Source organism: Melanotaenia boesemani, chromosome 20, assembly GCF_017639745.1.
Source record: "Melanotaenia boesemani isolate fMelBoe1 chromosome 20, fMelBoe1.pri, whole genome shotgun sequence".
NCBI classification, from domain to species: domain Eukaryota; kingdom Metazoa; phylum Chordata; class Actinopteri; order Atheriniformes; family Melanotaeniidae; genus Melanotaenia; species Melanotaenia boesemani.
Genome location: NC_055701.1, coordinates 25159156 through 25185447, shown reverse-complemented (window position 1 = coordinate 25185447; position 26292 = coordinate 25159156). Strand labels below are relative to the sequence as shown.

Genomic DNA, 26292 nt, shown 5'->3' with positions numbered 1-26292 from the left:
GCGTTAAAAAAAAGAGAGGAGAAAAAAAGGGAAGCCAACAAGTAAAATTTGCAGTCTGTGAGCAACACATAAAATTGGCTTTGCCCAACAAATTCTTCCACATACATTTCACCCCCTGCAGCACATTTTTCTTAAACCTCCCACTGTCTCAGTAAAACCTAATCCTCAGAGTTACATTGTGCCCACTCGCTTTCAGAGAAAAAGTAAATGTTTGTAGTGTCTAAGGTGGGAAAGCTTTTTTTCTTTTAGAAATGAAGATCTTTTCTGTATTCTATAAGTTTTCTCTTTCTTTTTATAATAAAAACTTTACAAGCTTTAAACAAACTGTCACTGGGATGACAGCGGTTTTTTTTGGTTGCAGTTTTGACTAAATATTCTGAGCACATATTGACAAATTTCTTATAAAAATAGATTATTTCTCAACATAATGAGAGTACAGACTGACCAAAGTGTCGATCAAGCCTGCTTTCCTAAAAACGCAGATTAAAATAGATTATTCTTGGTGATGTTTGAAAAGGAGACCAAGATGAGCACATTAGACAGCAGGCAGCTTCAAACAGCCCCCACTGACTGCAAGATGGTCTCTTCATTTTTACCATTAACAGGCAGGACGCAGAGAGTCTGCCTGTTTTTACTGCCTGCTTCTCCTGAAAGATCCTCTCAACTGCCTCCAAATTCACGATTCTCCCTCAGACTGACTGAGGTAGTTTATCTTTTTTGGATAACCTACTTATAGAGAACTGTGGATATACACCCACTCTTACAGCCATATGCACCATTATATTCAGGTTTGTTATTTCCATTTTATGGCAGTATGAAATAGGCTATCGATTTAACTTGTCCTATTTCAACTTTGGCCAAGATTGGATTTTTTTTAACGAGCTGGGATGGGCACCCCCGGCCGGCCCGCCTGGGAGCAGGAGATCACAAGGACGGACTCTCGGGTTGGATAGTGCAAAACGACGCGGCCGTGATTCATCCGCAGTTTCCGCGCGGCGCGCAGGTGGAGGGGAAGGGGAGAGGAAACAGCGGCTCGGGACGGACGGATGAAACGGTCTCATGCGCAAGGTTCGATCCGCGTAAAAACGAACTGTCTCCCTTTGGCTTGGCGTGACATTTACTCGGAGCTGTGACCCGTTTCCCCCCCTCCAACGACAAAAAGTTTGCCTGGTGAAAAATGATGCTGTGCTCCGCTGATGCTTTTTCACGCACTGCTGTGGATTCCGGCGTCAGCCTAAGTGGCCAGTCATCACTTGAGAAATAGCTGCGACTCTTTCGCTTTTAATCTCGGTGCCAATTACAAGAGAGGAGCTTTTTTTTTTATTCCCGCACATCATCACAAGCCCCGGGATTGCATTCATATGAATTAATGTCGCGCTCCAAAATGGACTTCCTCGGACTGTACTTCTTCCAGCTCGCGCTCATCGGTAAGTTGATCAACACTTGAAATGCAAACACTAAACTTACAGATTGGATATGCTTTTGTGAGAATGGTCGCTGCAGAAGATGTTTTCAGCCTCAGATTCGTGCTCATTAGGGCCAGTGGTTTTGTTTTACCCTCATTGGTGAGCTTAAAGTTGAAATGATGAGATTTGCTGTGGATGGATGCACCAGCAGCCAAACACGAGAGATTCAGACCAAATGAAAAAAAAGAAAAAAAAAAAGGCTCACAAATGTGATCTGGTGTGTGTGTCACAGAAATTAAGCGACGTGATTTTCCTCTTCTTCAGAGAATCACGCACGCCTTTTTTTTTTTTTTTTTTTTTTTTTTGACGCATTCTTGAATAAAATGCATGTTTTAAAATAAAATAAATAAACAAATAAATAAATAAATATGAGAAGAAAATAAAATATATGAATTCATCCACAGCTGCAGCCGCTGCTGTTTTCCAGCTTGGATGCGAATGTGCCCATTCAGACAAGTGTGTGTCAAACTGTTGTAGCGCGCTCATGTGCACGCGCGTCTGCACCTGCCTCTGCAGGTAAATTGTGGCGGCTGGGCGGTGCGCAGCGGAAAAGCCAGTCTGTGTGTGTGGGTGTGTGTGTGTGTGTCTTGAGCGCGTGTGAGCGCGGGCGTGCCGTTTGTGTATAAGTGGTCTAATAAGACAGGATTCAAAGTGGTGTCCGTGATCAAATCAAACAGTGAGTTCATCAGCAATGAGCCAGCACTGTAGACACACACACACACACACACACACACACACACACAATCTCATTACAAATCCTGCACACTTCACCCTACCAGGTGAGGCAAGTCATGTTCGATGTCAGTGCTGTTTTCAACTTGTCAAATTCTTTTTTTTTTCCAGTTGTTTTTCTGATTTAACTTCACTGTTCACTGCAATATTATCTAAGAAGAAATAAACTTCCCCGCAGAGCACTGCCGGCTGAAAACAGGACGTGCAGACAGGAGGGGATTTGTATTCCTAAGATTTATAGCCTAAATGATGAGAGCTCCACATCTCAGGCTCTATTTCCCTTTGCTGCAGCTGTGATTTCAGCCACTCTGGAGGTGTGCTGACAGCAGCCTTGCGTGCTGGGAGTGCACTCAAAATTCTGGGGTTCCTTGACAAGATGTTCCACCACCACAAACTCTGAAAGCACACACCCTCAGGCCTCCTGTTTTGCACACATCTTTTAAAAGGAAACGGTGCTAATATGACCCCCTGTCTTGCCTCAGCTTTCACATCATATGTAAAACATGTGTCACTGCACTGGGTTTGTCACTCAAGATATGAGCCGGGTGGATAGGTGGAAGCTGGATGTGTGGGGAAGGGAGGCAGTCACTCCTTGTCTTTCCTCTGCTGATATTCTCAACTTGTCAAAGAGATGTGTCAGAGTTTCTCTGCCAGAGACTCATGATCCCGTCCATCAGCCGCATGCGGAGGAAGACACACTGGAGGTGGAAATCAAAGCAAAGCAGGAAACTTTGACCTAGAGGCTGGAAAGGAAGAGACGAAGGTGGTTGGTTTGAATCCACAGGTTTGGGTCTGCTGGTGTGTGTGTGTGTGTGTGTGTGTTGTTTACGTGCAGCTTTCTGCTCAGAGCCCCAGCAAATAAAGACATGCCACTCTACAACTTGCCGAGATTAACCAAGCTTTAAGTACTGCCTGTGGTGTCTGCGATAGTATCCATCCAATCTAATGAACGTCTCTCTCTGATGAAGCGTGTTGTATGAAGCTGATGAATGTGAGATTAGCTTGCTGCACTATTGCATGTCATTAACTTGTGAGGCTAAACTTGTACAATAAAAAAAAGAAAAAAGAGGAGGGAAATCATGCATATATTCTTCACATTTAACTTAACATCTTTACTGCCCGGTCTTGTGATGCTTCGGTGATTATCTGCCCACATGGCTGTGAACAGTTTGCAGTCTTTATTGTAATTGGTAGATCAGGTTCATTTGCATATTTTTCTTTTCTTAGTGGAAAACCCTGCAGCCACTGGAAAAAAGTGCACCCATTTTAAATACTGAAGTTTTACATATCAAGGCAAAAAAAAAAAAAAAAAAACTCAAAAACATCTGGTCCATATCCTGTCAAGTAAAAACCAAGAGCTACATGTCAGACTCTACAGATTTCATATAGCATGTAAATGTTAGAGCTCACAACAACATTTTGGAAAATACTGAACAAGTCTGGCTTGGAAGGATTTCTCAGAGAGAAAGAGTCTTCCTTTTAAAACAAACCTGGATTGAATTTTGCATGTTCTGAACAAACCACAACGTCCCTGGAAAAATATCCCTGGCTGTAAAGCACAGCAACAAACACAACATATGGCAACTGTCAAGCACAGTGGCGGAGGGATGATGATTTGGGCTTGTTTTGCAGCCACGGGACCTAGACCTAGACACTTTGTGGCCACTGAGTCAACCAAAGTATATCAAATACAAATGTGAGGCCATCTGACTCAAAAAGAAAAGAATCAAGGTGTTGCAATAAACCTCAACGTGATCTACAGGCTGGGGTGGTACCCTGAGAAAGGGTTGCACAAACAAAACCTCAATGAACTGAAGCAACAATAGAAAGAGGAGTGGGTCAATTATTTCTTCACATCAAAGTAAGAGACATCACACAGAAGACGATTACTTCCAAGTTACTGTAGATAAAGGTGGTTCTTCGTGCTGCTGAATCATGGACAGTTTTTTTTACACATTCCCTCAATATCTCTGCTTAGTTTTTGTTAAATAGCTTTACAGTGTATTATGTCATGTGGTGCTGCTCTTCTCAGGTTGTGTTTTCCTCATTTTAAGAGCTAATAAGGCTGAAATCTTTCTTTAATTCATACTTTAATTGGTAAAACTTTGAACTAAATTTCTGTTTCATAACATTGTAATTTGTGTTTGGCAACATGTCAGAAAGTTTGTACTGTTGGAGCATGAGCGGCAGTTATTGACTGGCAAGTATTAATGATGAGAAACGCAAACACTCGCTTGAGGACGGCATGTGTGTAACTGACTCCATGACTCTTGGTGTGGGCTGGTGAGGAGGGTTACCTTAGACTTTGGGTCCAGTATTGACAGCAAATATATGAAAGAGACTGATATAAGTCCAGATAGAGCCTGTTGCTATATAATGGTCTTGTTGTTGGCCTGTTTTGACCAGTAGTGTGTAATACGTGAATTGTAAACATCATCAGTGAGAGCAGCAAAAATATCCACAACGATTAAAATTAAGGATATTTTTAGATTCTAAAATCATTCAATTTATTTAGATTTCCCCCATTTAGAGATTCAGACAAACTGGATGCTGACATTAGCCTTATTAACCATTACAAACATCATGGATTTTTGTGCTGATAAATGTTTGATGAGGGATGGTGTCAGTAAAACTGCAACATAACAGTTATCATGATTTTATATTTAAGAGACTCTAGAGCCAAGTTATCCGAAAACTAATTACAGTATTTAGACTGAAGCACTGAGAGCAAACTGACTGCTGATTACTGCCGTTCATGAGGTAATTACTCACTGCTAAACTCTTCAGTCCAGTTGAATACACTGTGAAATGAAGGCATCCAATATTTACTTTCATATGTCACTTCTGGATTAATTTTGTTTGCAGAATGTAAGAAAATCTTCAGATCTCTGCAAGATGTCAGTTTCAGTGTTACTGAAATACTTAGCAATATACATATTGCTTCAGTTTTCATTCTTAAACAGATAATGGAAAATTAAATTCTCCTCTGACGTCTGTATTGAATTAGTAGAAGATCCAGTTTAGATTTCTCTATTTTAGCTTGTAGCTTTATTGGATTCTGGAGAATTAAGACTTCATTTAGCGTAAAGACAGAGATCTGTGTGTCTCCCCTGATAGAGATCTCTATTAATTATTTAAGATATATATACGCCACAGTACTGCTTTGAGAATAAAATCTTTACTCTGCCTCTTGGTGGACTAACACATTTGGGATGGTGGAGACTTAGTAAGAAATGTTAATACAAGTCTTTCTGATGGGAAAAACTATAATTTAGCTGATAATATAATAAAATAAAGAGAACTTAAGATGCACCAATCATGATTTTTTTATAAACTCAGATGTTTTACCGGTCTGATCCATCAATTTCTATTTGTTTGTAAAACCTGTAACCAACATTGTTTAACAGTAAGTAATGCACAATGAAATAATGACTGTTACATCATCTTTACATTTACAAGATGTTCTCTACCTCTCACTGGAAACCTAAAAATATATTGATGTAGGGTCACTTAACACAGGTATTTTTATATATGCATTTCATCTGAAAATGAATTATAGTGCAGAAACGTCTTTTGTAAAACTGGTTGCTGGTTTGGGATTAGTTTTTTTTTTCCATTATGTGTGAGTGGCATGAAATGAAATGATTCTGGTAACATAATGTCTGACAAGCATCTTCTGCTTGGTATTTGGTTATTTTGAGACCAGGGTTTAATTTGTTAGTGTCTTTCTTAATGTGTTTCTCTCCTAAATTACATATTAATTCCTAACAAAGCTGCTGTCAGTCTCATGTTTTACTGTTTTGTTGTCAGGTAGTGAAATGAGGCTTATTAAGGCTACGTGTTAACTCGTGGTTAATTTCTAAGCATCTCCAGACTGCTGCCCAGCTCTTTTACCTGTTCTGATGTCATAACTACGAGTATATGTGCTAAGAATTCATATCCACATGAATTAAATAAAACAGCTGATTTGATTTTGGCTAAATTATTTGTTCATTTGTAAAGAATGAAAGTAAAATTATAAATGGTGAGTGTGACAGTTGACTGCATTTTTGTTGCTTTTCTCTGCCACCAAATGAACAGAGTGAAGGCAGATAAGAGTTTTTGGGTTTTTTTTTTAACCCTACATGCAGTCCCAATGAGACACAATCTCAGTTACAAGACAGACCTGTTTACCTAACCTAACATGCATGTTTGGGTGGTGGGAGGAAGCCGAAGTACCCAAAGAAACTCTAAAAATTGTGATTGGTGCATCTGCAAACACAATTAATCTCTCCTATCAGATGCAAAACTACATATGAAACCATCAGCTATAACCTTGAAACAACATTATATAAGTTTCTGACTTTCAAACTCCGAGCACTTTTGAGGGAACACTGACACTCATGTACATTCCTGGGTCATCATTGCCCTTCAGAGTCCTGAGGTGGAAAAAAACACATTTCTCAACTTTTTTTTCCAGCCCAGGGTATCACATGACAGCTGTGCTTTGCTCTATGGCACTGCGTCACACACCAGCAACTGGATATCAATACGGTAGCCATTTTGAATGTGCTCCATGGCTGACTCTTCAAAGAAAGGCAAGAGGGCAGTATTGGAGAAAGTAAGGAAAAGAAGGACAGAAAGTGACAGAGCAAAAACATCATGCATTTAATGAAATACAATGTTATGCTGGCAAACCTTTGGCTCTGGTTAATCTTAGTCTGATGCAAACCATACATGAGCATTATAGCTGATGCTGTGACAAAAAATGCACCACGTCATAACATGACACGCAAAGTCACAAACAAGAGCCCAAATTATTGACCTTTAATTTCTACTCATCCTCATCTGATCTAGCTTCTGCACAATTTACTGGGGCAAGTATTTTCCACAGAGACCCAGACTGGTAACCCACAGGACTTAAAGGGAATGCTCTCAGGTTCTCCAAGAGGTTCTTCAATGGGTCAGAGGTATTTTAACAGTTGATTTTCAATACCTCACAATAACGATTGAAGATGATACCCTGGGATCTGCAAACAGATTAAAAAATGTCAAAAATCCAACACTTAGTTTTCTTTCCTTCTTTTTTATACTAAAACTTAACAAACAAGCCAAAAACACAATATAAAACACATCTCTGAAATACTGTGCCATATAGGGAAACAACTTATACTAATATATTAGTCAACCCAAATCCTCAGCTTCCATTCACTGATTTGAAGAGGAGTTTGTTTCAAGATCTGATGAATGCAACATGAGCCAAACTCAGACAGCCACAGTACTGCATCTTAGGATCTGAGAACAGAATTATCCCTACCCGAGACTATATGGAGACCCTGCAGCCGCTGCTCGAACTTTTGCCTAATTGGTCTCCAAGAAACAATGAGGGGAGATGGGATGTGTGTTCAGAAAAGTGTATAATAGATGCACTAGGTGCAGATAATTTCCTCATGCTTGTGCTGATGATGAAAGTCCACAGAACTTGGCCATTGCAGTTGTGTTTCTGGCATTATGATGAATGGAAATCCAATATTCGTTCTGCTTTTAGCTCAGATTTGGTTACCATTAAAGGAAATGGTAGGCTAGTAGGTGAATAGTAATCCTTTGGAACCAACCATCTGCAAATGCACAGAGTAAAAGGAAAATGATGGTGTAATACAAAATAATAAATTAAAACAGATTACTTTTTAAGCAGCTTGATCTCTGACACTGCAATCAATGCTTCCATTCAATTTGCTGTTAATGAAAAGCACCAATTAAAGCAGCATCAATGAAGAGTAAATGTAAAGAATTCAAGTCTGGGAGACATAATTGTACCTTTTTAAAAGTTTCACAAGACAACTATTAATCTCCAGGGAAAGAGTGAAAGACATTATGCAGACCATAAGATGAATATTTTATTCCACACAAATAGCTTCCTAATTAACAACTCACACCATCTCAGCCAAGTTAAACCACACTCAGTTTCCACTCACACACACACACACACACACACAGAATGGCCTTCAGTGTAACTGAACCAGCTCCTTCTGTTGCTGTCAGCAGTTATTTAGCCTAATCATGATGTTTTGTATTAGAATGAATAAATAATGTCTCCTCGCATGTTGGCTAACCTTGAATTTTGACAGAGAATATTATGAGCTTTTGCGAGTGTGCACTTTATGCATTTATTCTAACAAATAAAAGAGCCCTAAAATGTTTAATTCATCCTCAGAGCCCTCTCACAGCAGGTCCTTTTGGCTGGTGCAGCATTGCAAAGTTACCTGATTTCCCTTGTAGCAGGTGCTCCTCTGTACCTTTGAGTTCTTCTGACGGGGAAGAAGCGAGAGGGTGTTGTCAGTGAATTACTGGAGCAAACATAGCAGGAAGAGGAAGAATGTGAATAGGCTGCATCTGACAGCTAGAGATGGGATTTGTTTTTTTCTGTGAGGTTGGAGGTGTCGTAGACTTCAGGCATCGGGTGATATGTATCCTTTGTAGAACTGCTCACACTAACTGAATTGCCTTTTTGGATCCCTGTTGTGTTCGACTACATTTTTTTGCCTCAAACCTGCTGTGTTTGCCCCTCAGAATCCACCAAGACATTGACAATTATTGTTTATGCAAAAGATTTGTTGCTTCACCTCCTTAAAGTGAAGATAAACTGATTTCTTCCACTGATCTCCTGTCCCTATCATCACTTTTGCTGATATTATTTGTCTCACCCAATCCATCTTTTTAATTTATTGATTTCATTTAACTGCTTTGGTAAAAAGAAGAAAAAAGGAGGGAATAGCATGAAAAAAGTTGCCCTTCATCTGTCATTGTGACCCAGTGACAGTCAAACTATAAAGCCAGGTAGCTAAGCGAGAGAGAGAGAGGGGGGGGGCCGGGGGGGTTCATAGCTTTTTAGCTGTTCTTTTCAGCTGTCTTGCAGATTTTCTCACTACATTCTGCCATCTCTGCCAGGACAAGTAACACTGTATGTAAAGGAGCAGATGGATATAATTACACGCCATCAGTAGTGAAGAGAAGAGAAAAGAAGGAGAACCTAAGATGGAGATAAACAGAGGGCAGCAAACTGCAGAAGTAATGCTGGCAGGGAGGATTTTGCGGGGTGAAACTAAAATGACAGTGCTCCTTATTATGTTAAAACCCTGTCATTTCCACCGGCTTTTGTTGAGGGACGATTATGCCATGGAGACAATTACCCTGCCCTTGCCATGCTGAAAGGATATGGCATTTACTGCCAGTGTATTCTATCGTGACATGTTTAATTTTGTAATATAAAGGCTGTAAAGTGGTCCAGGCTAATTGCGAAAAAGCCTAAAAGACTGCAATTAATCAGAAGAAAAGTTTGGTGAGTGGTGAAAAAGGTAGCATTGAGTTGGCAGAGAGAGTGAGAACTGGTAATGAAACAAGTCGGCGAGGATTCAAGGTCCTTCATCAAGTGTTTTCAGCACTTAAGGCTGCAAGTGGGTCTGCCAGTGAATATGTAAGTATAAGGAACAGTGTAGCTTAGTGATTGGCGCAAACTATTACTCAGTCCTGTACAATAAAGATTCATATTGCTCCGACCATTTTGTTGAGAGCTGTTATGAAGGTTACAATCACACTTTGCAAAGACAAGGCCAAGAAAAAAATCCCTGAGAGTCACGAGGCCTCAGCATCCACTCGCACAGTCCTGCGCATTAATCACACGCTGCCTCAGTGCCAGTCTGAGTAACTGAGCATGCCCTTCTTCATTTATCACATTTCCAGCCTGAACACAATATAGACTCAGAACTTGCTTAGAATTTGGTGAAGCTTTGATGAATGCAGCTTTAAATGATGTAACACATCTTTCTTTACATCACATGGAAAGCAAGGATGTACCATTACTTTCCTGAAACTGGTGCATATACAGCAGAAGTTGATTATAATGTTATAAAATGCCTTTTTTTTTAAGTAAAAAAAAGTTCCTAGGTGCTTAATGACAAGCAGTATTCTCAATATTTCTTGAACACAGGCAGAATTTATTATTAAAACAGCAAAATTGATGGTGACCATTATAAGAATTTTGTACTCCATCAGAAACTGTGGCCCAAAGGCTTTGTTTTGTTAATGCAGTTGTCTGATTAGATTGAGATAAGAGATGATTGTGGATTTTAGGAGAAGTAGGAAAAAGCCCAACACTGTTTCCATCCTAGGAGAAGATACAGATCTGAGAGTTTATCTGGACAACAGACTAGAGCAGGGATACAACAGGAGAAGAGGCAGAGCTCATCTTTAGGTCCCGTCCACACGGGGATGACTTTAGATGATTCTGCTACAGGCGGTTATGGTTTGGATGTTTTATCCACACAGAACCAGCGTTTTGGGAGTCTGAAATCACTGCTCTTCTAAAACAGTTCCTAAAGTGAATAGTTCTGCAAAAGCCATCATTGCATGGTTGCAACTTGCTGCTAGATCATTTTAAATCAGTCATGCTATTTGCATGCATCCACATATGTGTGGACTTCAGAGGGTTTAAGGAAGTCAGTAAACTGAATTTGAATCCTGGCTTTGTGTTGATGGATGTTTTTGGACTGTGGGATAAAGCTGCAGCACATGGAGAAAACATGCAACTCCACACAGGGTTCACCCACTACACCAAATGATAATTGAACACAAAATTATCTTCAGGCAGAGGCTTCTTCAGCTCTGTTATAATAAAGAACAGTAGATGTAGTCCTCCTGCTCATATCAATAATCAATGACTATTATATATTTAAATATTAATTAATACTTTCTTTATTAATTTGGGATTTAAATAAAGTGTGATTCAGTTTCAACAAGATAAGTTTTTAGCTAAAGAAATTTGAAAAGAAAACTATTATATTAAGCAGCTTAAAAAGCTGGACTTCAAAAAACACCAAGGTTCTTTGCAGACTTCACTGAGCTGTTAAACCTGACCGATTAAAAGGAAACATGGATCCATTAAAAGATAATCATCACTTACAACCAAAGAGAAGTGAAAAAGGTTACAGTGGACTAAAGAAACACAGCCGTGGACTTGGGAGAAGTTATTATTCAGCAACGAATCACCAGTCTTGTTTTAGCAAGGAGATGATGACAGAACTTTAGTTTGGTGTACATCCAATGAAACATTGAGAAATGACTGCATGAAGAAAACAAACTGTTGTTAATGAAGTGGGTTGATGTCAGTAAAGGACCAGGGAATACGATACACAGCACTTACACAGTAAATACACAGGTACACACTGAAATGTTGGAGACTTCTCTTATCCCATCAGTCAGAAGTAGGTGTGTTATAGTTTAGGGTGATAATGCACGAAGCATGAAGAAAGACCACAGCTCAATGACCTGGTCAGTAACAGAATCTCAATCCAGCTGAATGAAAATGATGCTCATCATCAACCACGAACCTGAATTAAGAAAAATAGTTTTTCTTTTTATTAGTGCAATCCAATTTAAGCTATCATGAAACCCAGCAGAGCTTCAACAAAATATTAACTGTAAATTTATTTATTTATTTATTTATTTATTTTGTTTCATGATTCTATTTTTTTCTCCCACTCATGATTTAATAGATTTTCCCTGTGCTTCATCTGGAAAAATGCCATTAATTGGAACTATTAAGACAAAATGTTTAGTTATAAACTGAAAGAGCTTAAAATTAGATTTCTTTTTCTTTTTTTTCCTACCAAAAGAAAAACGGTCACATTTACATGAGGTCATATTCAACAAGCAGCTTTTCCAGTTGTCTAATCTTTTCCTCGTGAACTCCCAGCAAATCCGAGTTGACGACAAGGTCTGGGAGCAGGAGTCAAAACAGGATGACACAGCGCAGCCTCTTCTGCAGGGGCCTTGGGATCAGGGGAGCTAATTGCTTTCTAATCAGAGCTGCAGTTTCTGTGATGGAGTTCCGCTCAGTCTGTCGTGAAAGATATAAAGGAGCAGTGTGAAATTAAGATTCAGGAATCCGGTTCGGGGCCAGAGCTGTCGGCTGACTACGCCATCACGAGGCGGAGGAGCCCGGGGATGTGCAGAAATGGGCCAAATCGCTGCAGGCGATCCACCCAGTCTGTTGCAGACATGTGCCAGATAGCATTTATGAAGGCTAATGAAAGCGTTTGCAGCTCAAAGCTCCTACACGGTTTCCACTCTGTAGTTTGCTGCGCGCCACCAGGCTGTTTTTTCCGTTTCTTTTTGTCTAACATGTTCCACGCCACCAACCAGGCAGATGGAAAAACAGACTTGCAGAAAGAAAAAATGACATAACTCGTAAGATGTTCCAGATTTGAAAAAGATACAAGATGTAAGTCTGGCAATAGGAGTTGCACATTTGTGTACTTTCTTGTTTTCTCTGAAGAGTTATTTCTCTACATCTAATTAAATTTCTTAGATCCAGCATATTCATGGTGTTTTCCCATTAAAATGTACACAAATACCATATGTTACACAGTACCAGCTTGTGTTTGCTCAGCCTTATCATATATCTTATTGGAAACACCACTCAACTACATACATTGAGAGAAAGTGGGAGCAGGAAGGAGGGATAAATATAACTGAGGAGGAATGATCACACCTTTGGAAATATACTGTTTCACAGAAATGGAGGAAATACAACTGGAAATGTTTAATAAGATTTTTTATCTCACCCTCTCAGAAATCCCATTATGATGAAACTACCGAGGTGTGTTGGAGGAATTGTAATAATCAAAATGCAAACCACTATCATGTCTTTTGGGACTGCCCGGTCATTAAAGACTATTGGAAAGGGATACACAAGGCCCTGCAAGATATTTTCAAAGACTTGATACCTCTTGAAATTAAGAGCATGTTCTTCAGAATTATACCCCAGAACTGCTTGAAAAAGGACACAAATCTGAGGAATATCCTGCTGGTTGCAGCTAAAAAAGCTTAGAAAAAACGCTACTCCTATGTTAGTACTATTATGGTGTTTTTGTTTGTTTTGTATTGCATTTAATCTATCAATGACAGAAATCCTTGACTACATTGTGAAAAAATGCTAACAGGCACTTTTTAATGCAGTAAATTTAAGTGCATAACAAATGCATGTGCTTACATATATCACATATACCGTATGTTATCAGCACAAACCACATGAGGGTGATGTTACTGGTAGTTTGAAGGACTGAACATCAGTGAGGGGATAATTAGATCAACGGGCTACAGCCATAATAGTTTTATTGTAAGAAACTACAATTAAGATTTTCTTTGTTAAACTTTTGTTATCTGTAGCTTTCAAGGTTTTAGAAGTTGCTGTATTAGCACCCAGTTTGGAAAGTTTTAAAATAGATTTTACACAAACTTTAAACTGTAAATGCAAGGCCAGGAGCAAACAGTGAAACATTGAGTAGATTAAATCAATTCACTTTTTAGATTCTTGGCAGATTTATATTAAATTCATATAAACAGCTTTTTGCTAGTTAGTTATAATAGTAATGACTTTTTAATCATCCTACACAGCTTGCTAGCTTGTTGTCTCTTGATTTATTGAAGACCAGTAGCACACAGGCTACAGCTATGTTATCTTTGAGTACAGAGCAATTGTTCTTTCAAATTTTCAACTTAGTCATGTTGCTAGTGAAGGGCAGAGAGCTTCCATTTGTATGTGGGGTAGTTGAATAAACTAGCACTCAAGATGCATCTGTCCCATGCTAATTGACAAGAGCTAGCACTAGCATTTCCAGTGAAAAGAAAAAGAGTGGCCTGAAAATGTTGGTCTGTGGTAGCAGAATGTATTTGTCACAGTGCACTGTAGCCAACGGTACACCTAGCTAAACTTTGCAGTGCAAATGTTTTCCTCAATGCACTATAATGTTGGATAAGGTCTAAAAGAGTCTGGACTTTGCTTCATTTTTTCAAAACTGGTAATTACAGACGGTTGCCTAATCTGTGGTGCTAAAAATTGATTAGCTGTTTAGATTAGTCAAAAAGATATAATCAAATGCTTCTTACATATTTTGTCTACCTTCTTAGCTAATGAAAAAGTGGCAAAGATTAGCCAGTGAGATGCAGCAGCTAATTTGGAGCAGTTGCTACTAGAGGAAATGGAAAATGATGTGTGGGAAAATGTGGTTTTAAATCTGTTCTGGTCAAATATATTGACAATTGTCAACTTGTGTAATAGACTTTGTAACCTTGTTGTAGCTATATAAATCCTACGAAAGAGCTTCTTTTTTACCTGGCATCATATGAGCTGTAAGGGTCAAGCTAATGCAGACCCATGAAAGCAGCAATGGAAGCTGCCATTACAAAAAAAAAAAAACATGACATGTACATGTCATTAAATGATATTCATACGAGCAAAAGTTTGTAGCTCATTTCTCTGAAATCATAAAGTGAACTGTTCACTTAAACCCTCCTAACTGTGGTGCAAATGTAGCCAGAAAAATGCATAAATGTATGTTCTTCCCACAACCTTAGGCTTCTTTGAGAAGGCAGTTATCCTGGAAAAGTACAATTCAATAGGTTGAGTAGTTTATTCTGTTTAGCAAAGAAAGCACAGTACAAAATAAGATGAGCTTCAAATGAGATGTCAGTGTCATTGAGCTAGCCAGGAGCCAGCCGGCCAGTCAGTGGTGTTATTTTATTTATTTATTTATTTATTTATTTATTTATTTTCTTCTTTAACATATCATGGAAAATGATAGGAAGTGAATGTGTTACTTTTCTGATACTTTCACTTACGTGAAAAATTGTTATTCTTCTTCAGAATTACTCTGTGGTTTAAACATTTACAACTAATCAACCCAATGCTGTGCTTAGCAGTGTGTAGTGTAAACAAACTCCCAGTTAACCGGGTAGCTGGAGATAAAGTTAGTGCTGCTTAAAATTAAAGAAGGATACTCATCAACTTTATTTCTAGAACTTTCTGAAAGTTTGTTCTGATGTCAAGAACAGTCTTTCAGTCTGACTTTGCCCTTCATACCATTAAATTTTAAAGATGCCTTTATTTTCTAAATTAGTGTTATTAAAGTACTCAATCTGTCAAATAAGCTCGGAAGAAAGATAAGGACAAAAGGTAAGGACTTTTTCCTTACCTAAGAAAGACCAAGCTTACAAGAAGCATGGAGGGAAACACTGACGGATCCCTTTTCACTGAATAAGAGGGAAAACACAAGGTGATTGGTGGCTCAAATGGTTGAGCGGGTGCCCCATGAACACATTATATAGTTTCTCAATGAGTTGAGTAAAAAAGGTATACCAATTCAAAGGCAAAAAGTTCAACAAGGACATTTTTTAGGGATTAACAACAGCTGGAATGGTAATGTAACAACTGCAGTATAGCAACAGTCATGACCCAAGTAGTCCTGATTAATTTAAACAGATTTTAAAGGAATTCTTGTAAAGATAACTTAACTGACCTTTCATACTGCTAATATTGTTCTACAGAAATTGAAAGCTAAGTGGCAAGATGGCGGAAAAACCATAAGAATAAAAGAAAAAAACACTGCCTAAAGTTAAAAACTGAAGTCATTTAATCTCACAGAGAATGTGTGACAGCAGTAAGAGAGTTAGATAACAAGTTTAATGTTGGAATTATCATGTTTAACTGGTCTTTCTAAGCTATAAATACATGTATGTCCTGCAGGCATCCAGTTCCATCTGAATATCTTGCACAGCTTTTTGCAGGTCTCCACATAATCTGAGGAAAAAGATGGGGCAACCCCTTCCTATCTCTGCAGAGTGGATCATCTTCCTTTAGCTAAGCTGATAAATCCTGCCTTCAAGGTTCTTTTGATCCAGCAGATCTAAATTGAGTTTTATAAAATTTATTTCAGAGGCGACTTTCAGAGTGTTGTGATTGACTTTCTGCTCGTATTATAATGAGCGTGTGTTTCTTTAGTGCATATACCCATTTACTTTCTGGGAATACAAATGTGGTTTGTAATCTCTCACACTGGGACATGGAAATGGACACATTAGGGGAGGAGGTTCTATGGTGGATTTTGTGGTTTGATGGTTTCTAAATGACACATGTAGCTGAGGAAAGACTGAATAACATTCTACCATAAATCTTATTGTATTTAAGATTTTGTGTACTTTTTATAAGACTACAAGAAATAATTATTTAAGTGGGAACGGATGTAAATAGGATTCGGTAGCAGTGAATGATACAAAGTGGTCTAATTAAATCCCTCTCAATGTGAATTTAATTTCCCAAGGCCTTATGACATCCTGTTATGTGACAAGAGAGCCTCCCCTCTTTGTCTTTGTCTCAGCAAATTGCAATTAAGAAAGGGGTGTTTGTTGGCGTGCGAGTCAATCACAGTTAAAGTCTGTCTTTTAGGGATGAAACCGCCATTTTATTGTCTTCAGACATTTCAATTGGTCTTGTTTAAAATAATAGACAGGTACCGAGTTTTAAAAACTGCTCTCTTGCAAGTACACTATTTAATTGTTCTGCAAAATATTGATGACATTCATGCAGCTTTTGTACTGCAGCTGAATCTTCATCCAATTAGCAACAGTAACATCTGCTAAAGTGATTTTCATCTCTTTTAAAAATTGATTGGAGTTTCTTCCGGTGTTTTCTAGAACTAATCACTGTGATTTGACAGTTTGCTAACAAGGTGCTTTTTCCTTTTAGTTATTTTAAACAGCAGCAAGAGTAAAAACGGTTGTGTAGGAGGATGTTACCATCTACAGCTGTTTTAGTACATTTTGTAGGTTGAAAACCATTGTTATAACAACTTCTTCCTCAAAACACAAATATATGCACACTCATTCATTTTTTTTCCCCCCAAATTCAATTACTCATGCATTTTGTATCTGCTGGTGCCGGCTTGCTTTCCACCGTCATCTGCTGCTCCGTCAAAAAGCCTTATTTATTTTGAGAAGACTTTTTATGATACGCTCTCTCATGTGGAACACTGAATATAAGATATAAAACCCATCTGCCTAGTGACTTCGGGCGATGGCAAGATCAAACAACAGAGTGAGTGGAAGAGGAACTGAAAGATAGACGGGAGGAGAGGAAGAAAACTGAAGACAGTGTTTGGGGGGAAAATATTGGAAGTCCTTTTCCAGATGATTGCTGGCTTGCCTCCATCCCTACAGTCATGTTTCATCTTTAGGTTTAATTAGCTGCTTTTAACTTTTGCCCGTCCCCTCTCTTTCGGTGCGAATGCACCCCCATTGCTGCAGGCCTTCGCCACTGACATGAGACCCAACCTTACCTCCATTGAACTAAGGTCAGTCGCTGTCACAGATTCCATTTATTTGATAATCCACCATATCATTTATCCCCATATGGTCAGGTACTGAATTCCTCACTAATTGCTCCAGTAGTGACATGAAACACAGCTTAAGAGAAATCTGCCATCAAAGCTCTGGTGTTATTTTTATTTTTTGCTCCTTAATAGAGCAAAAGGATTATGCCTAGATAGCCTATGAGGTCACTTACTTGTCTTTTACAGATAGAACTTGATAATATCTAAATAAGGTAAGCGTCACTGTCTTCCGAAGAGTGGAGCTTGGATGGTGCTTTAGCAGACTGGCTGTCCCCCAGGACAGCAAATAAAGTGATAGCCCCTCTTTACCTGTCAAGTGTCATGACCTCTTGTCTGATCAGCAACCTGAACAAACCCGAGGTTGCATGTTCACAGCACAGAACAAGCTTCTGTCCGATCTTGATAACAACTTCATTGGATGAAAGCCATTGAGCCGCAGAAGAATTCTCTTCAGTGTACCTCGGCCTTGACAGGGTTCATGACTTTTCAGCTCCCATCAATATCGTTTAAGGACCTACACAGTGTACCAGTTCCTGGCGCTCTGGAAGCTGTTTGTAGTACACTCCTGAGCAGGGTGGGGGGGTGGTGTTGGGGAGGGCTAAGAGCCCATCAGACCAAGAGGCTGGCCGGCGAGGCAGCCAAGAATGTGCCAGGAGTGCAGCCATGATAGATGATGAGGTGCAACGAAGGTTTTAGTGAAACCGTACCATGGCTGATCATGACAACTGAAATGAATGAGATCGTTGGCGTCTGTGTCTACTTCCCCTCCTCCTTTTTTATTACCACTTATTCACGTAGTGCAATGATGTTGGTTCAGTTTCCTTCTCTATCAATTTGAAAACTTGGTCGTTTAACGGTGAATTATGAAAAATAAAATAACATTTTTTTTAAAAAAAAGGGAAGAGATGGCAGCTGATCAACTCAACTATGCTGAGGATTTTTACAACCTCTCCAGGCTGCAGGAACTCCTTTTTACTTGTGGTGGGAAGGAAACATATGGAAATATGCAAACACACATCTTGACTGCAGCATCCTCCACTGGTCCTCTTGATTTGCTAAATGATACATTCATCTTCCAGCTATTCACATGTTGATAATCTTTGCTCTTAGTAATGACAGTTTCTTTACTTTGATCACTCAGATATCAACCACATATCGCTTGTATTTACTTAATTTTAAAATAATAGCTTATATAGATAGTCTCCATGTTTAGCAGATAGTATGTCATTAGTATATGTTGTGGTGTGTTTTCATTGACATGGGTCCTCGATGGACTCCAGAGTTTTTATTTTCCTCAGTGTGCTATATGAACATTAACTATTTTTCCTTCTTTCCTTCCTTCAGTGTCCATTTCCTCTGTGACAAGCTTCAGTAATGACAGACAAATCCACATAATAAAAACTGTGTTTTTTATAAGAGAACATGAAATAAATAAGTCATGAAATTATTATGACAGAAAAGAGAATGTTATTAGTTATATGAGGTTGCACAGGACTGTCTGTTCTATATCTACAACATCATCTAACAAAGATTTGCAAAACTGTCAAACATTTTTCTCCAGATTTCTGCCCTGGAAGACACTTTTTTGTAGCTTTAGACATAAAAAAAATTCCAAGTATATAATAATAAAAAACAATATATTAACCGCTGCAAAAGTCTGAATTTAGAAGTACAAGGCATTTCATCTTCAAGTCCTAAGAAACATCTTTTCCGCATAGACTCCCATGTTAAAAAGACCACCTTCACAGCAGAAATAAACATGTTTAAAGCCTGGTACAAAAAACATTGAAAAAAAAAGTTTACCTTCATGACAACTGTGAGGGGGGTGGATTTTTTTCTAACTCGTCCATTTGGATGTTATTTAATCTTGAAATTCGGCATAAATAGAGGCGTGTCCTTTTGATTGACAGGTATCCAATATCCACGGCAAGAAGGGAGAGTACAGCAAAAACACGGTTTTTATCCGGCTAACAACGAGCTTTAGCCTGCCTACCTCTGTTAGCTGGTTAGCTGCCATTAGCTCCGGGTTAGCTCGGTTAGTTCTTAGCTACAGGCAGCTCGGAGTTTGATGGGTGTTAATCATCCACCCCCACCTTCACAGTCTCCCTCTCAGCTGTGGAGATGTTTTCCCATTGTTGGATTTTCTGGGAATGACAACATGCGTGACGCTGTCAAAATGGCATTGGTAGGAACCGCTCAATGAGCTACAATTCAGCTCTTCAGAAACCTACGAGTAACGTCACGGAGGCTCCGTCCATCTTTTATATACAATCTATGGTGCAGACTTAGCAAAGTCAGAATTATTAATTATTTAGACTCATATCATTGTCAACTTTGACAGTGATGACACCTACATGAACCTAACCTCATGCATCAAGGAAAACCGTTGCAGAAGTGATCTGGTATGGTGCATTTAGTTATAATTGATGATTTGATTAAATTTTCAGGAAATGTCAGTACTGAATAAGAAACAAGTGATTTTTGGGGGAAATCCGGAACACCGCCTGGATCCAGGAATTTTTTGAAGGAAGCTTTACAATGAGGAGACAGAAATCATTTTGACATTAGAGCTTCTAGCTTAACAAATAATGCTCACAATCATTCATCATAAAAAAATGACAATGGCTTGGTGGAGGTCTGCACTCTGTGCTTCTAGTTTTTTTCTTTTTTTAATAAGAGGCAAAGAATAAATGCCACATTGAGTCTTGGGGACTCCTGATCACTTTTTGGGAGCAAACGTTTCTAACTTTTTAAACACTGGCTGAAGTGATGTTGGAAATCCCAGTCTCATGTGAGAGTGGAAATTCAGAATTCAAAACTGGCTGCAAAGTTATCATTCCGAGGAAAGGACATAAAAAACAGACTTTCTTGATGCATTTTTTATGTACAAACCAGCTCCCACATCTAGGCAACAGCAGGTCAACTGAGTAAGTTTTAGCTATTTTCCTGAAAACGTACATAGGCGTGTTCAGATGTTAATTGTAATTCTGCAGTTTGGTAAAACTAACATTCATCTTTACCTGTTTATGTATGATGACTACAGTTTTAGGGAGGAAACTCATGACAGAAAATGTATATCACATCAAAATCAAATCAACTTGATTTGCATCTTTCAAAGAAAAGTAAATCACAAAGTGCTTTACAAAAGCATAAAACAACAAGCAGATACTTATAAACTTGTAAATAAAACTATCAAAAACACTAAAAGCAGAATTAAAAAAATCTGAAAAATAAATGAGAATTAAAAGGTAGTCGTAATAATACAAACTCCAATCAGCCCAGTGATGTAACTCAACCTTAAACAGGACTGATGAAATTTTCATGTCACCCTGATCCTCAACCAAGTCATTATGGTTTATTGAGATGGGATAGCATGCTCAGCCATGCTTGACTGAATCATTCCCATTCATCCCTACCGTTCCTCCATCCCTGCTGCCTTTGAAGACAGGAGCTGCCAGGTTCATCTGTTTGCCTGTCTCCAGACTTGTTAGAGGCCTCTGTCAGCCTTGTTACTGAGCCTGCTGATCCGTGGCCATAAACCTGTGCAAAGGTGGAGAAGCATTAGCCAGCTGGAGCTTTACACAGCTGTTGGATGAGTGGCTGCAAGCCCAACATCTCCCTCAATTCATTACTGACACTGGTAGCAAAATCTGAGCTGTTAGCAACGGAAAACAGATCATCAAATCAGCATTTCCTCATGCTTGTGTCTGCCTTTTGAATTTGTGAAGCTGCTTTCCCCGTACAGCTGATAGAGGCTCACTTTCTTGCATTGACAATATTGGATTGCATCTGAATCATTTTGTGTAATGATCCCAAAGTAATGGTCTGTGTGTGTGTTGCTCAATAAAAGCAATGAACTGGTACCGCTCCTCAGTCCTATAATCTCCTACTGTCCTTCAGCACTTTATTGTATCCAGGTCCACTGGCTTTAATATCCTGGTTTGTTGAATTGCTGCATTTCACTGCTGGCTACACTGATTTGCTTCCAGCGGTTGCTATAATTGCCCCTCATGGAGTCAGTTTTGCTGGTGATGTTTACCAGACAAAACATGATAAGAAACAATCTACCCGAGGAGATGAAGATGAATCTGATCCGATGGGAAATCATTTCAAGATCAACCCCATTAATTACTAATGGAGGATTTCCATCTTGGTACAAACGTGAGGTCAGCACATGTTAAGTATGCGCCACACATGTGATTTGATATTTAATGAGGCTTTAAATATGAGGAAAAGATGTTTATTCTTCATAAGAATGTTACTTATATGCATTCACACTCTTCTTTCCTTAACTTCCTTGTTTTGTTTTTGCTTTGATAAACCCATCTGGATGTTTCTTTTTAACAACTGGGGTGTGATTAATTTGACTCCCCTCACTGCATGCTTCATCAAATAGATGTTACCTGTAGCTAACTCAGTTTTATCTGTATTTGCTCAGTGGCTTGCATTAACAGCAAGCCACTGTTTGCGAACACAGCGGCAGCTTCCTGTGTTGCCTCCCTCTCTCTCCAAAGCTGCTGCAAACCCTCCATCACACCTGTACTGAAAATAGTCCCTATAAAAACATTGGATACACTGATGTTTTTCCAGCAACTGAAGGGAAAAAAGTGTTTCTTGTGTGAGGGTATAAGACATATCCCCGCTGACCCTTATTCTTAATGCTCTCTGTCTCTGGGAGACACAGAGCGATGGAAATAAAGATGATGGGACACTTACAAAGAAAGTTCAGAATCAGAATCCACATGGGGATGAAATGAGAGAGCTGACTGAAAGTGATGCAGGGACTAAACAGAAGACGTAGCAGTGGCATGATGAGAAAGTAGACAAGATTAATTAACTAATTCCAAACAGCAGATTCTATTACAGCTGCTGTCCTTCTCCCTGGACGAGTTAAATGAAATACTTAATGTGGCTTCTTTTCAGCGTCGTCCATGTATGTGCTATGAAATGCCGGCATTGTATACAGTGTCGGGCAATTTTAGGCAATATATGAAATTTGTTGCTGTTACATAATTCTATAAAATGCCTCAGCATCTTGAAGAATTACAAATATGATTTAGTTAAAAGGTGCACACTGGATCAGATGTCAGAGAGTTTCCTGTAAACGTGGCACGTGGAGCTGGCTCATGGTGGTATTTTACAACATACTGGACTAATACTGGCAGCAATGTCCACATCATCTTCAAAAAGTTCACTGGCACTGAAATAGCTCAAAGGAAGTGTCTGCAGCAGCTGGCTGAGGAACTGGGACTGGAGTTTATGGAGGAGAAACAGCCAGCAAGGCAGCTGGAACAAGGTGGACACAGCAGGTGGAGCATCATGTAATAGTGCATCAGACTCCTACCAGGACAAAGTGCTCGGTATGTCATCCATGCTGGCGGCAGCTTGTTGAATATGCCTCGATGTAAATACCATATTAAATAGTGTTAATAATGACTCACATCCATCCATCATTAACAAATAACAAATCTAATTTGGCTCTTTAGTTTCATACATTTAACTTAGATACAGGCTTAATGAACAGGGTGTAAATCTCAACAAGCTTAAAATCTGCTTGGTCATGTATTATCGATCTCTTCAGCTGTAACCAGTAACGTACCCATTACAGCATTACAGTGGAAATATGACACTTGATCATGACAAAATGGCGTATTTAAACATTACGTGACAGCTGGACTCAGCTGTGAAGTCAAGTCGCGTTTTCAAACTTCATCGTGGACCAATATTCCACAAATGACTAAAAGACTGATTTAAAAAAAAAACACTCTGCTAAATTTCCTGATGAAACCGTTTCATTCAGTTGTGTAAAATATTCTTAAGGTTCAGATCGCAGGTTACATGTTGAGTTTAAGCCGTAATACGACTCAGTAAAGACGACAATAGATTCAGGTTTTTAGCAGAAGGAGAAATGTTCTGCTTCTTTTGCCTGATTTCCGGCTGGTTGACACCTTTTCTGCGACGCTCTGTCCGCTGGAGGAAATGTGCTCACCTGTGTCTGCGCACACGTGTCCATGCGTGTGGCGTCAAGGAGAGCAGCTATGACATATAACATCAGACTGGCTAGTTTTTATTAAAAGAACTCAGTATGAATCTTTTCTAGAGGAAAGGGAACCTGAAATGACTTGGCATCTCCATAATATGGGACAGTTTCTGTGGCAGAACAGGGAGCTCACATGCTTCAACACAGGAAAAAAAAACAAAACAAAAGGCACCACTGATGAGAATATTCAACACTCCGCTGTCAGTAACATTTATATGAGAAGATGTGTACACACACACAGCGAAGGCTGTGGTAGATCTGTGCTCATCAATGATTGTCGCAGCACTCCTCAGGAAACTGTTGCTGTGCAATTACAGAGCAGAAAGCAGAATAGCAGGTGGTTGTGTAAACAGAGCCGGTGTGTTTCGATACAGCAGGAATTTCTCCAGATCGGAGATGCCAAAGAACGATGAGGCCTGAGAGGAGGAGGTGCTGGTGGTGGGAGTGAGAAGCCGGCCGCCAGGAGACAGTGATTAAAGATTGATCAAGGTGATTTTTACTTTTTTCAAGGTGAGATCTCAGGTGTGAGGGAGGCAGGGCCGTCATCTTTACCTCCTCCCCTCCCCCACAACAGATTTAGCTTCTGTTGTATTTTTGTTTAGTATTTTTCTCTCTTTGATTCTCTTTGGTTTGAAGTTCTAAAAGAAAAAAATCAAGAATGAGCCAGAGTTTATGCAGCGGGACGTCTCAGAATAGCCTTTTTTTTTTGTAGTTTGCAGTTTCTCTCAGATTTTTCCCTTTTCTCCCTCTGTGGAATACTCTGGCGAGTGGTTATGAGGCTTTTTAAACATTTGTAGAACTTTATAATATCTGTCAGCATCATCAGACAATGACAAAAGATGCCTTCCGGCGTTAATCTTCACCTTCTCTCATATTTACAACAGAAACATTTAATCTTTTCATCTTTCTTTACTACCACGCTGCTGCTGGATGAAAAACCACGTGAGGTTTGATGCTGTTATGACAAAGCCTTACTGACACTTAAAAAGGCATGGGCTCACTCCCACATGCATTCAGAGCAGTGAGCAAAATAGTTAGCATGTGCTAATTTCACATAATTGATTCCCCACTCATGGGACTTATTTTTAACATCAGAAAATCTAACCTCAGTAGATCTGTATAGCAAAAGATTTGGGCTTTTACTTTTGTTTTTTGTAAGTTTGCAGCTAACTGCAGATGGGACTGGTAAATCAAGAGCTCCCTACCTTCCACTTAAAGCCGCCAAGGTGCCCTTAATCAAATCTCTCAGGGGAAAATTGCTCCTTAGACAAATTTACACCGTTTAAAATCATCAGTGATTTCTACTCTCTAAAGCTAATGTCTTATTTTCTTCCATCTACTTTCTCACAATCAGACTCATTCTTCTCTACTCCAGTGATTTATTAGTTTTCTCACAGATTCTTAAACCATTTCAGTGTTTGTTGGAAACAAAATCAAGATGTTTTGAAGTGAACATTAATAGGTTTTATTCAGTTTATCATCAGTTAATGTTTTCCTGTCCCTTGTTCTGTAATTAGGAGTCTCAGATTTGCTTTTGAAGTCCAGTTGTGATGTGTTACTACCACCACAATTTACCAAACTGTTTACTAAACAGGGGGAGACAACACCTGAAGTGTGGTGATTATTCCTGGGCTCAAAAAGTGTACAGAGCTGATATTCAGTAACAATTTTAAATATAAGAAACATGCAAAGCCAACAACAACCACCAAAATGTTATAAGGAGCTTCAAGAAAATAAGTTAAGGTCTTAATTAAGATAAAGCTAATCATAAGTCAGTTATTTAAAACATCCAACAGAAGATCCATTTGTCACGTGACAAAGTTTAACATTCGATGCCAAGATCAAATAGTGGTCTTCATCTCAAAGATGAAGGCTAAAGACCAGTTTCATAAAAAGGTTCGTTGACAGTTTCCAAAGTTTGATGAAATTAATTGTTTGATGGAATTAATTCCAGTGCTATGCTGATCTTTTGAGCCCATCAAAAACTCATTAGCATAAGACTGGAAAGACCAAAGCCTCGACAGAGCAGCATGCTGCTGAAACCTCAGGAGTGTGCTTTACACAGCTACTGAACACTGGGGACTTAAATAGTAAAGTAACAGCATGTGTACATTTAACAAAACGGTATTTAATAAAAAACCAACCATGTGTATTTTTAGTGTATTTTAGCATTTTTAACAAAACAAAATCTTTAAAAATAATGACTTTATTTGTGGTAACACCGTGCTTTCATAAAGACACAGGGTTGCACCTGTTGCAGAGTTAGCTAGTCTGGACTATAGCTCCTCGCTTGAAAGCTTCCGTCACAAAAACGACTGGCTACTCCATGTCCGTCACACACTCTGCCATTAGCCTGCTAAACGCCAACTTTTCACTTAAGTAACTCATGTTGATACTTATGTCACCATGCTGGTGGTACTTGTGTAGCCTTGCTATACGTTTTGAATATATATTTATATTTATCAATTTTTTGAGAAGCAATTATAACTGTTGGTGGATGTAAGTTGCTTGTATCTGCTGTGCACTGGGTACTGTTTAAAACTAAACTGCCTTTTAATCACGTCATGCTCGATAGGCTAAAACACTGGGTTGGGGAATCAGGAACTGCTTTGAAGTTGTTTTCCTCACATCTATCTGGAAGATCATTTTCTTTTTCTGGGCATCCTCTTCATCATCACTCACCTGTGGTGATCCACTGGGGTCTGTTTTGGAGCCTTTGTTGTTCATTTTATACCTGCACCATCTACAGAATATTTTAGGTTCTTTTAAAGACATTTATCATTTTCATGCTGATGATATTAAGCTATATATTTCTTTTAAACCTCAGGATGCTTTTGAGATACAGATCTTA

General features: G+C 39.0%; 1 protein-coding gene across 1 annotated transcript in view; it reads left to right on the top strand.

The window, feature by feature from the left end:
- The first annotated feature begins 626 nt into the window (after window positions 1–626).
- The window catches only part of gfra4a (GDNF family receptor alpha 4a), a 190056-nt gene continuing 164390 nt past the window's right edge, over window positions 627–26292 (top strand). Inside the window, exon 1 of the mRNA XM_041972787.1 lies at window positions 627–1427. Within this exon, the coding sequence (XP_041828721.1) occupies window positions 1370–1427 (58 nt within the window). The 5' untranslated portion in view covers window positions 627–1369. The remainder of the gene's footprint in view (window positions 1428–26292) is intronic.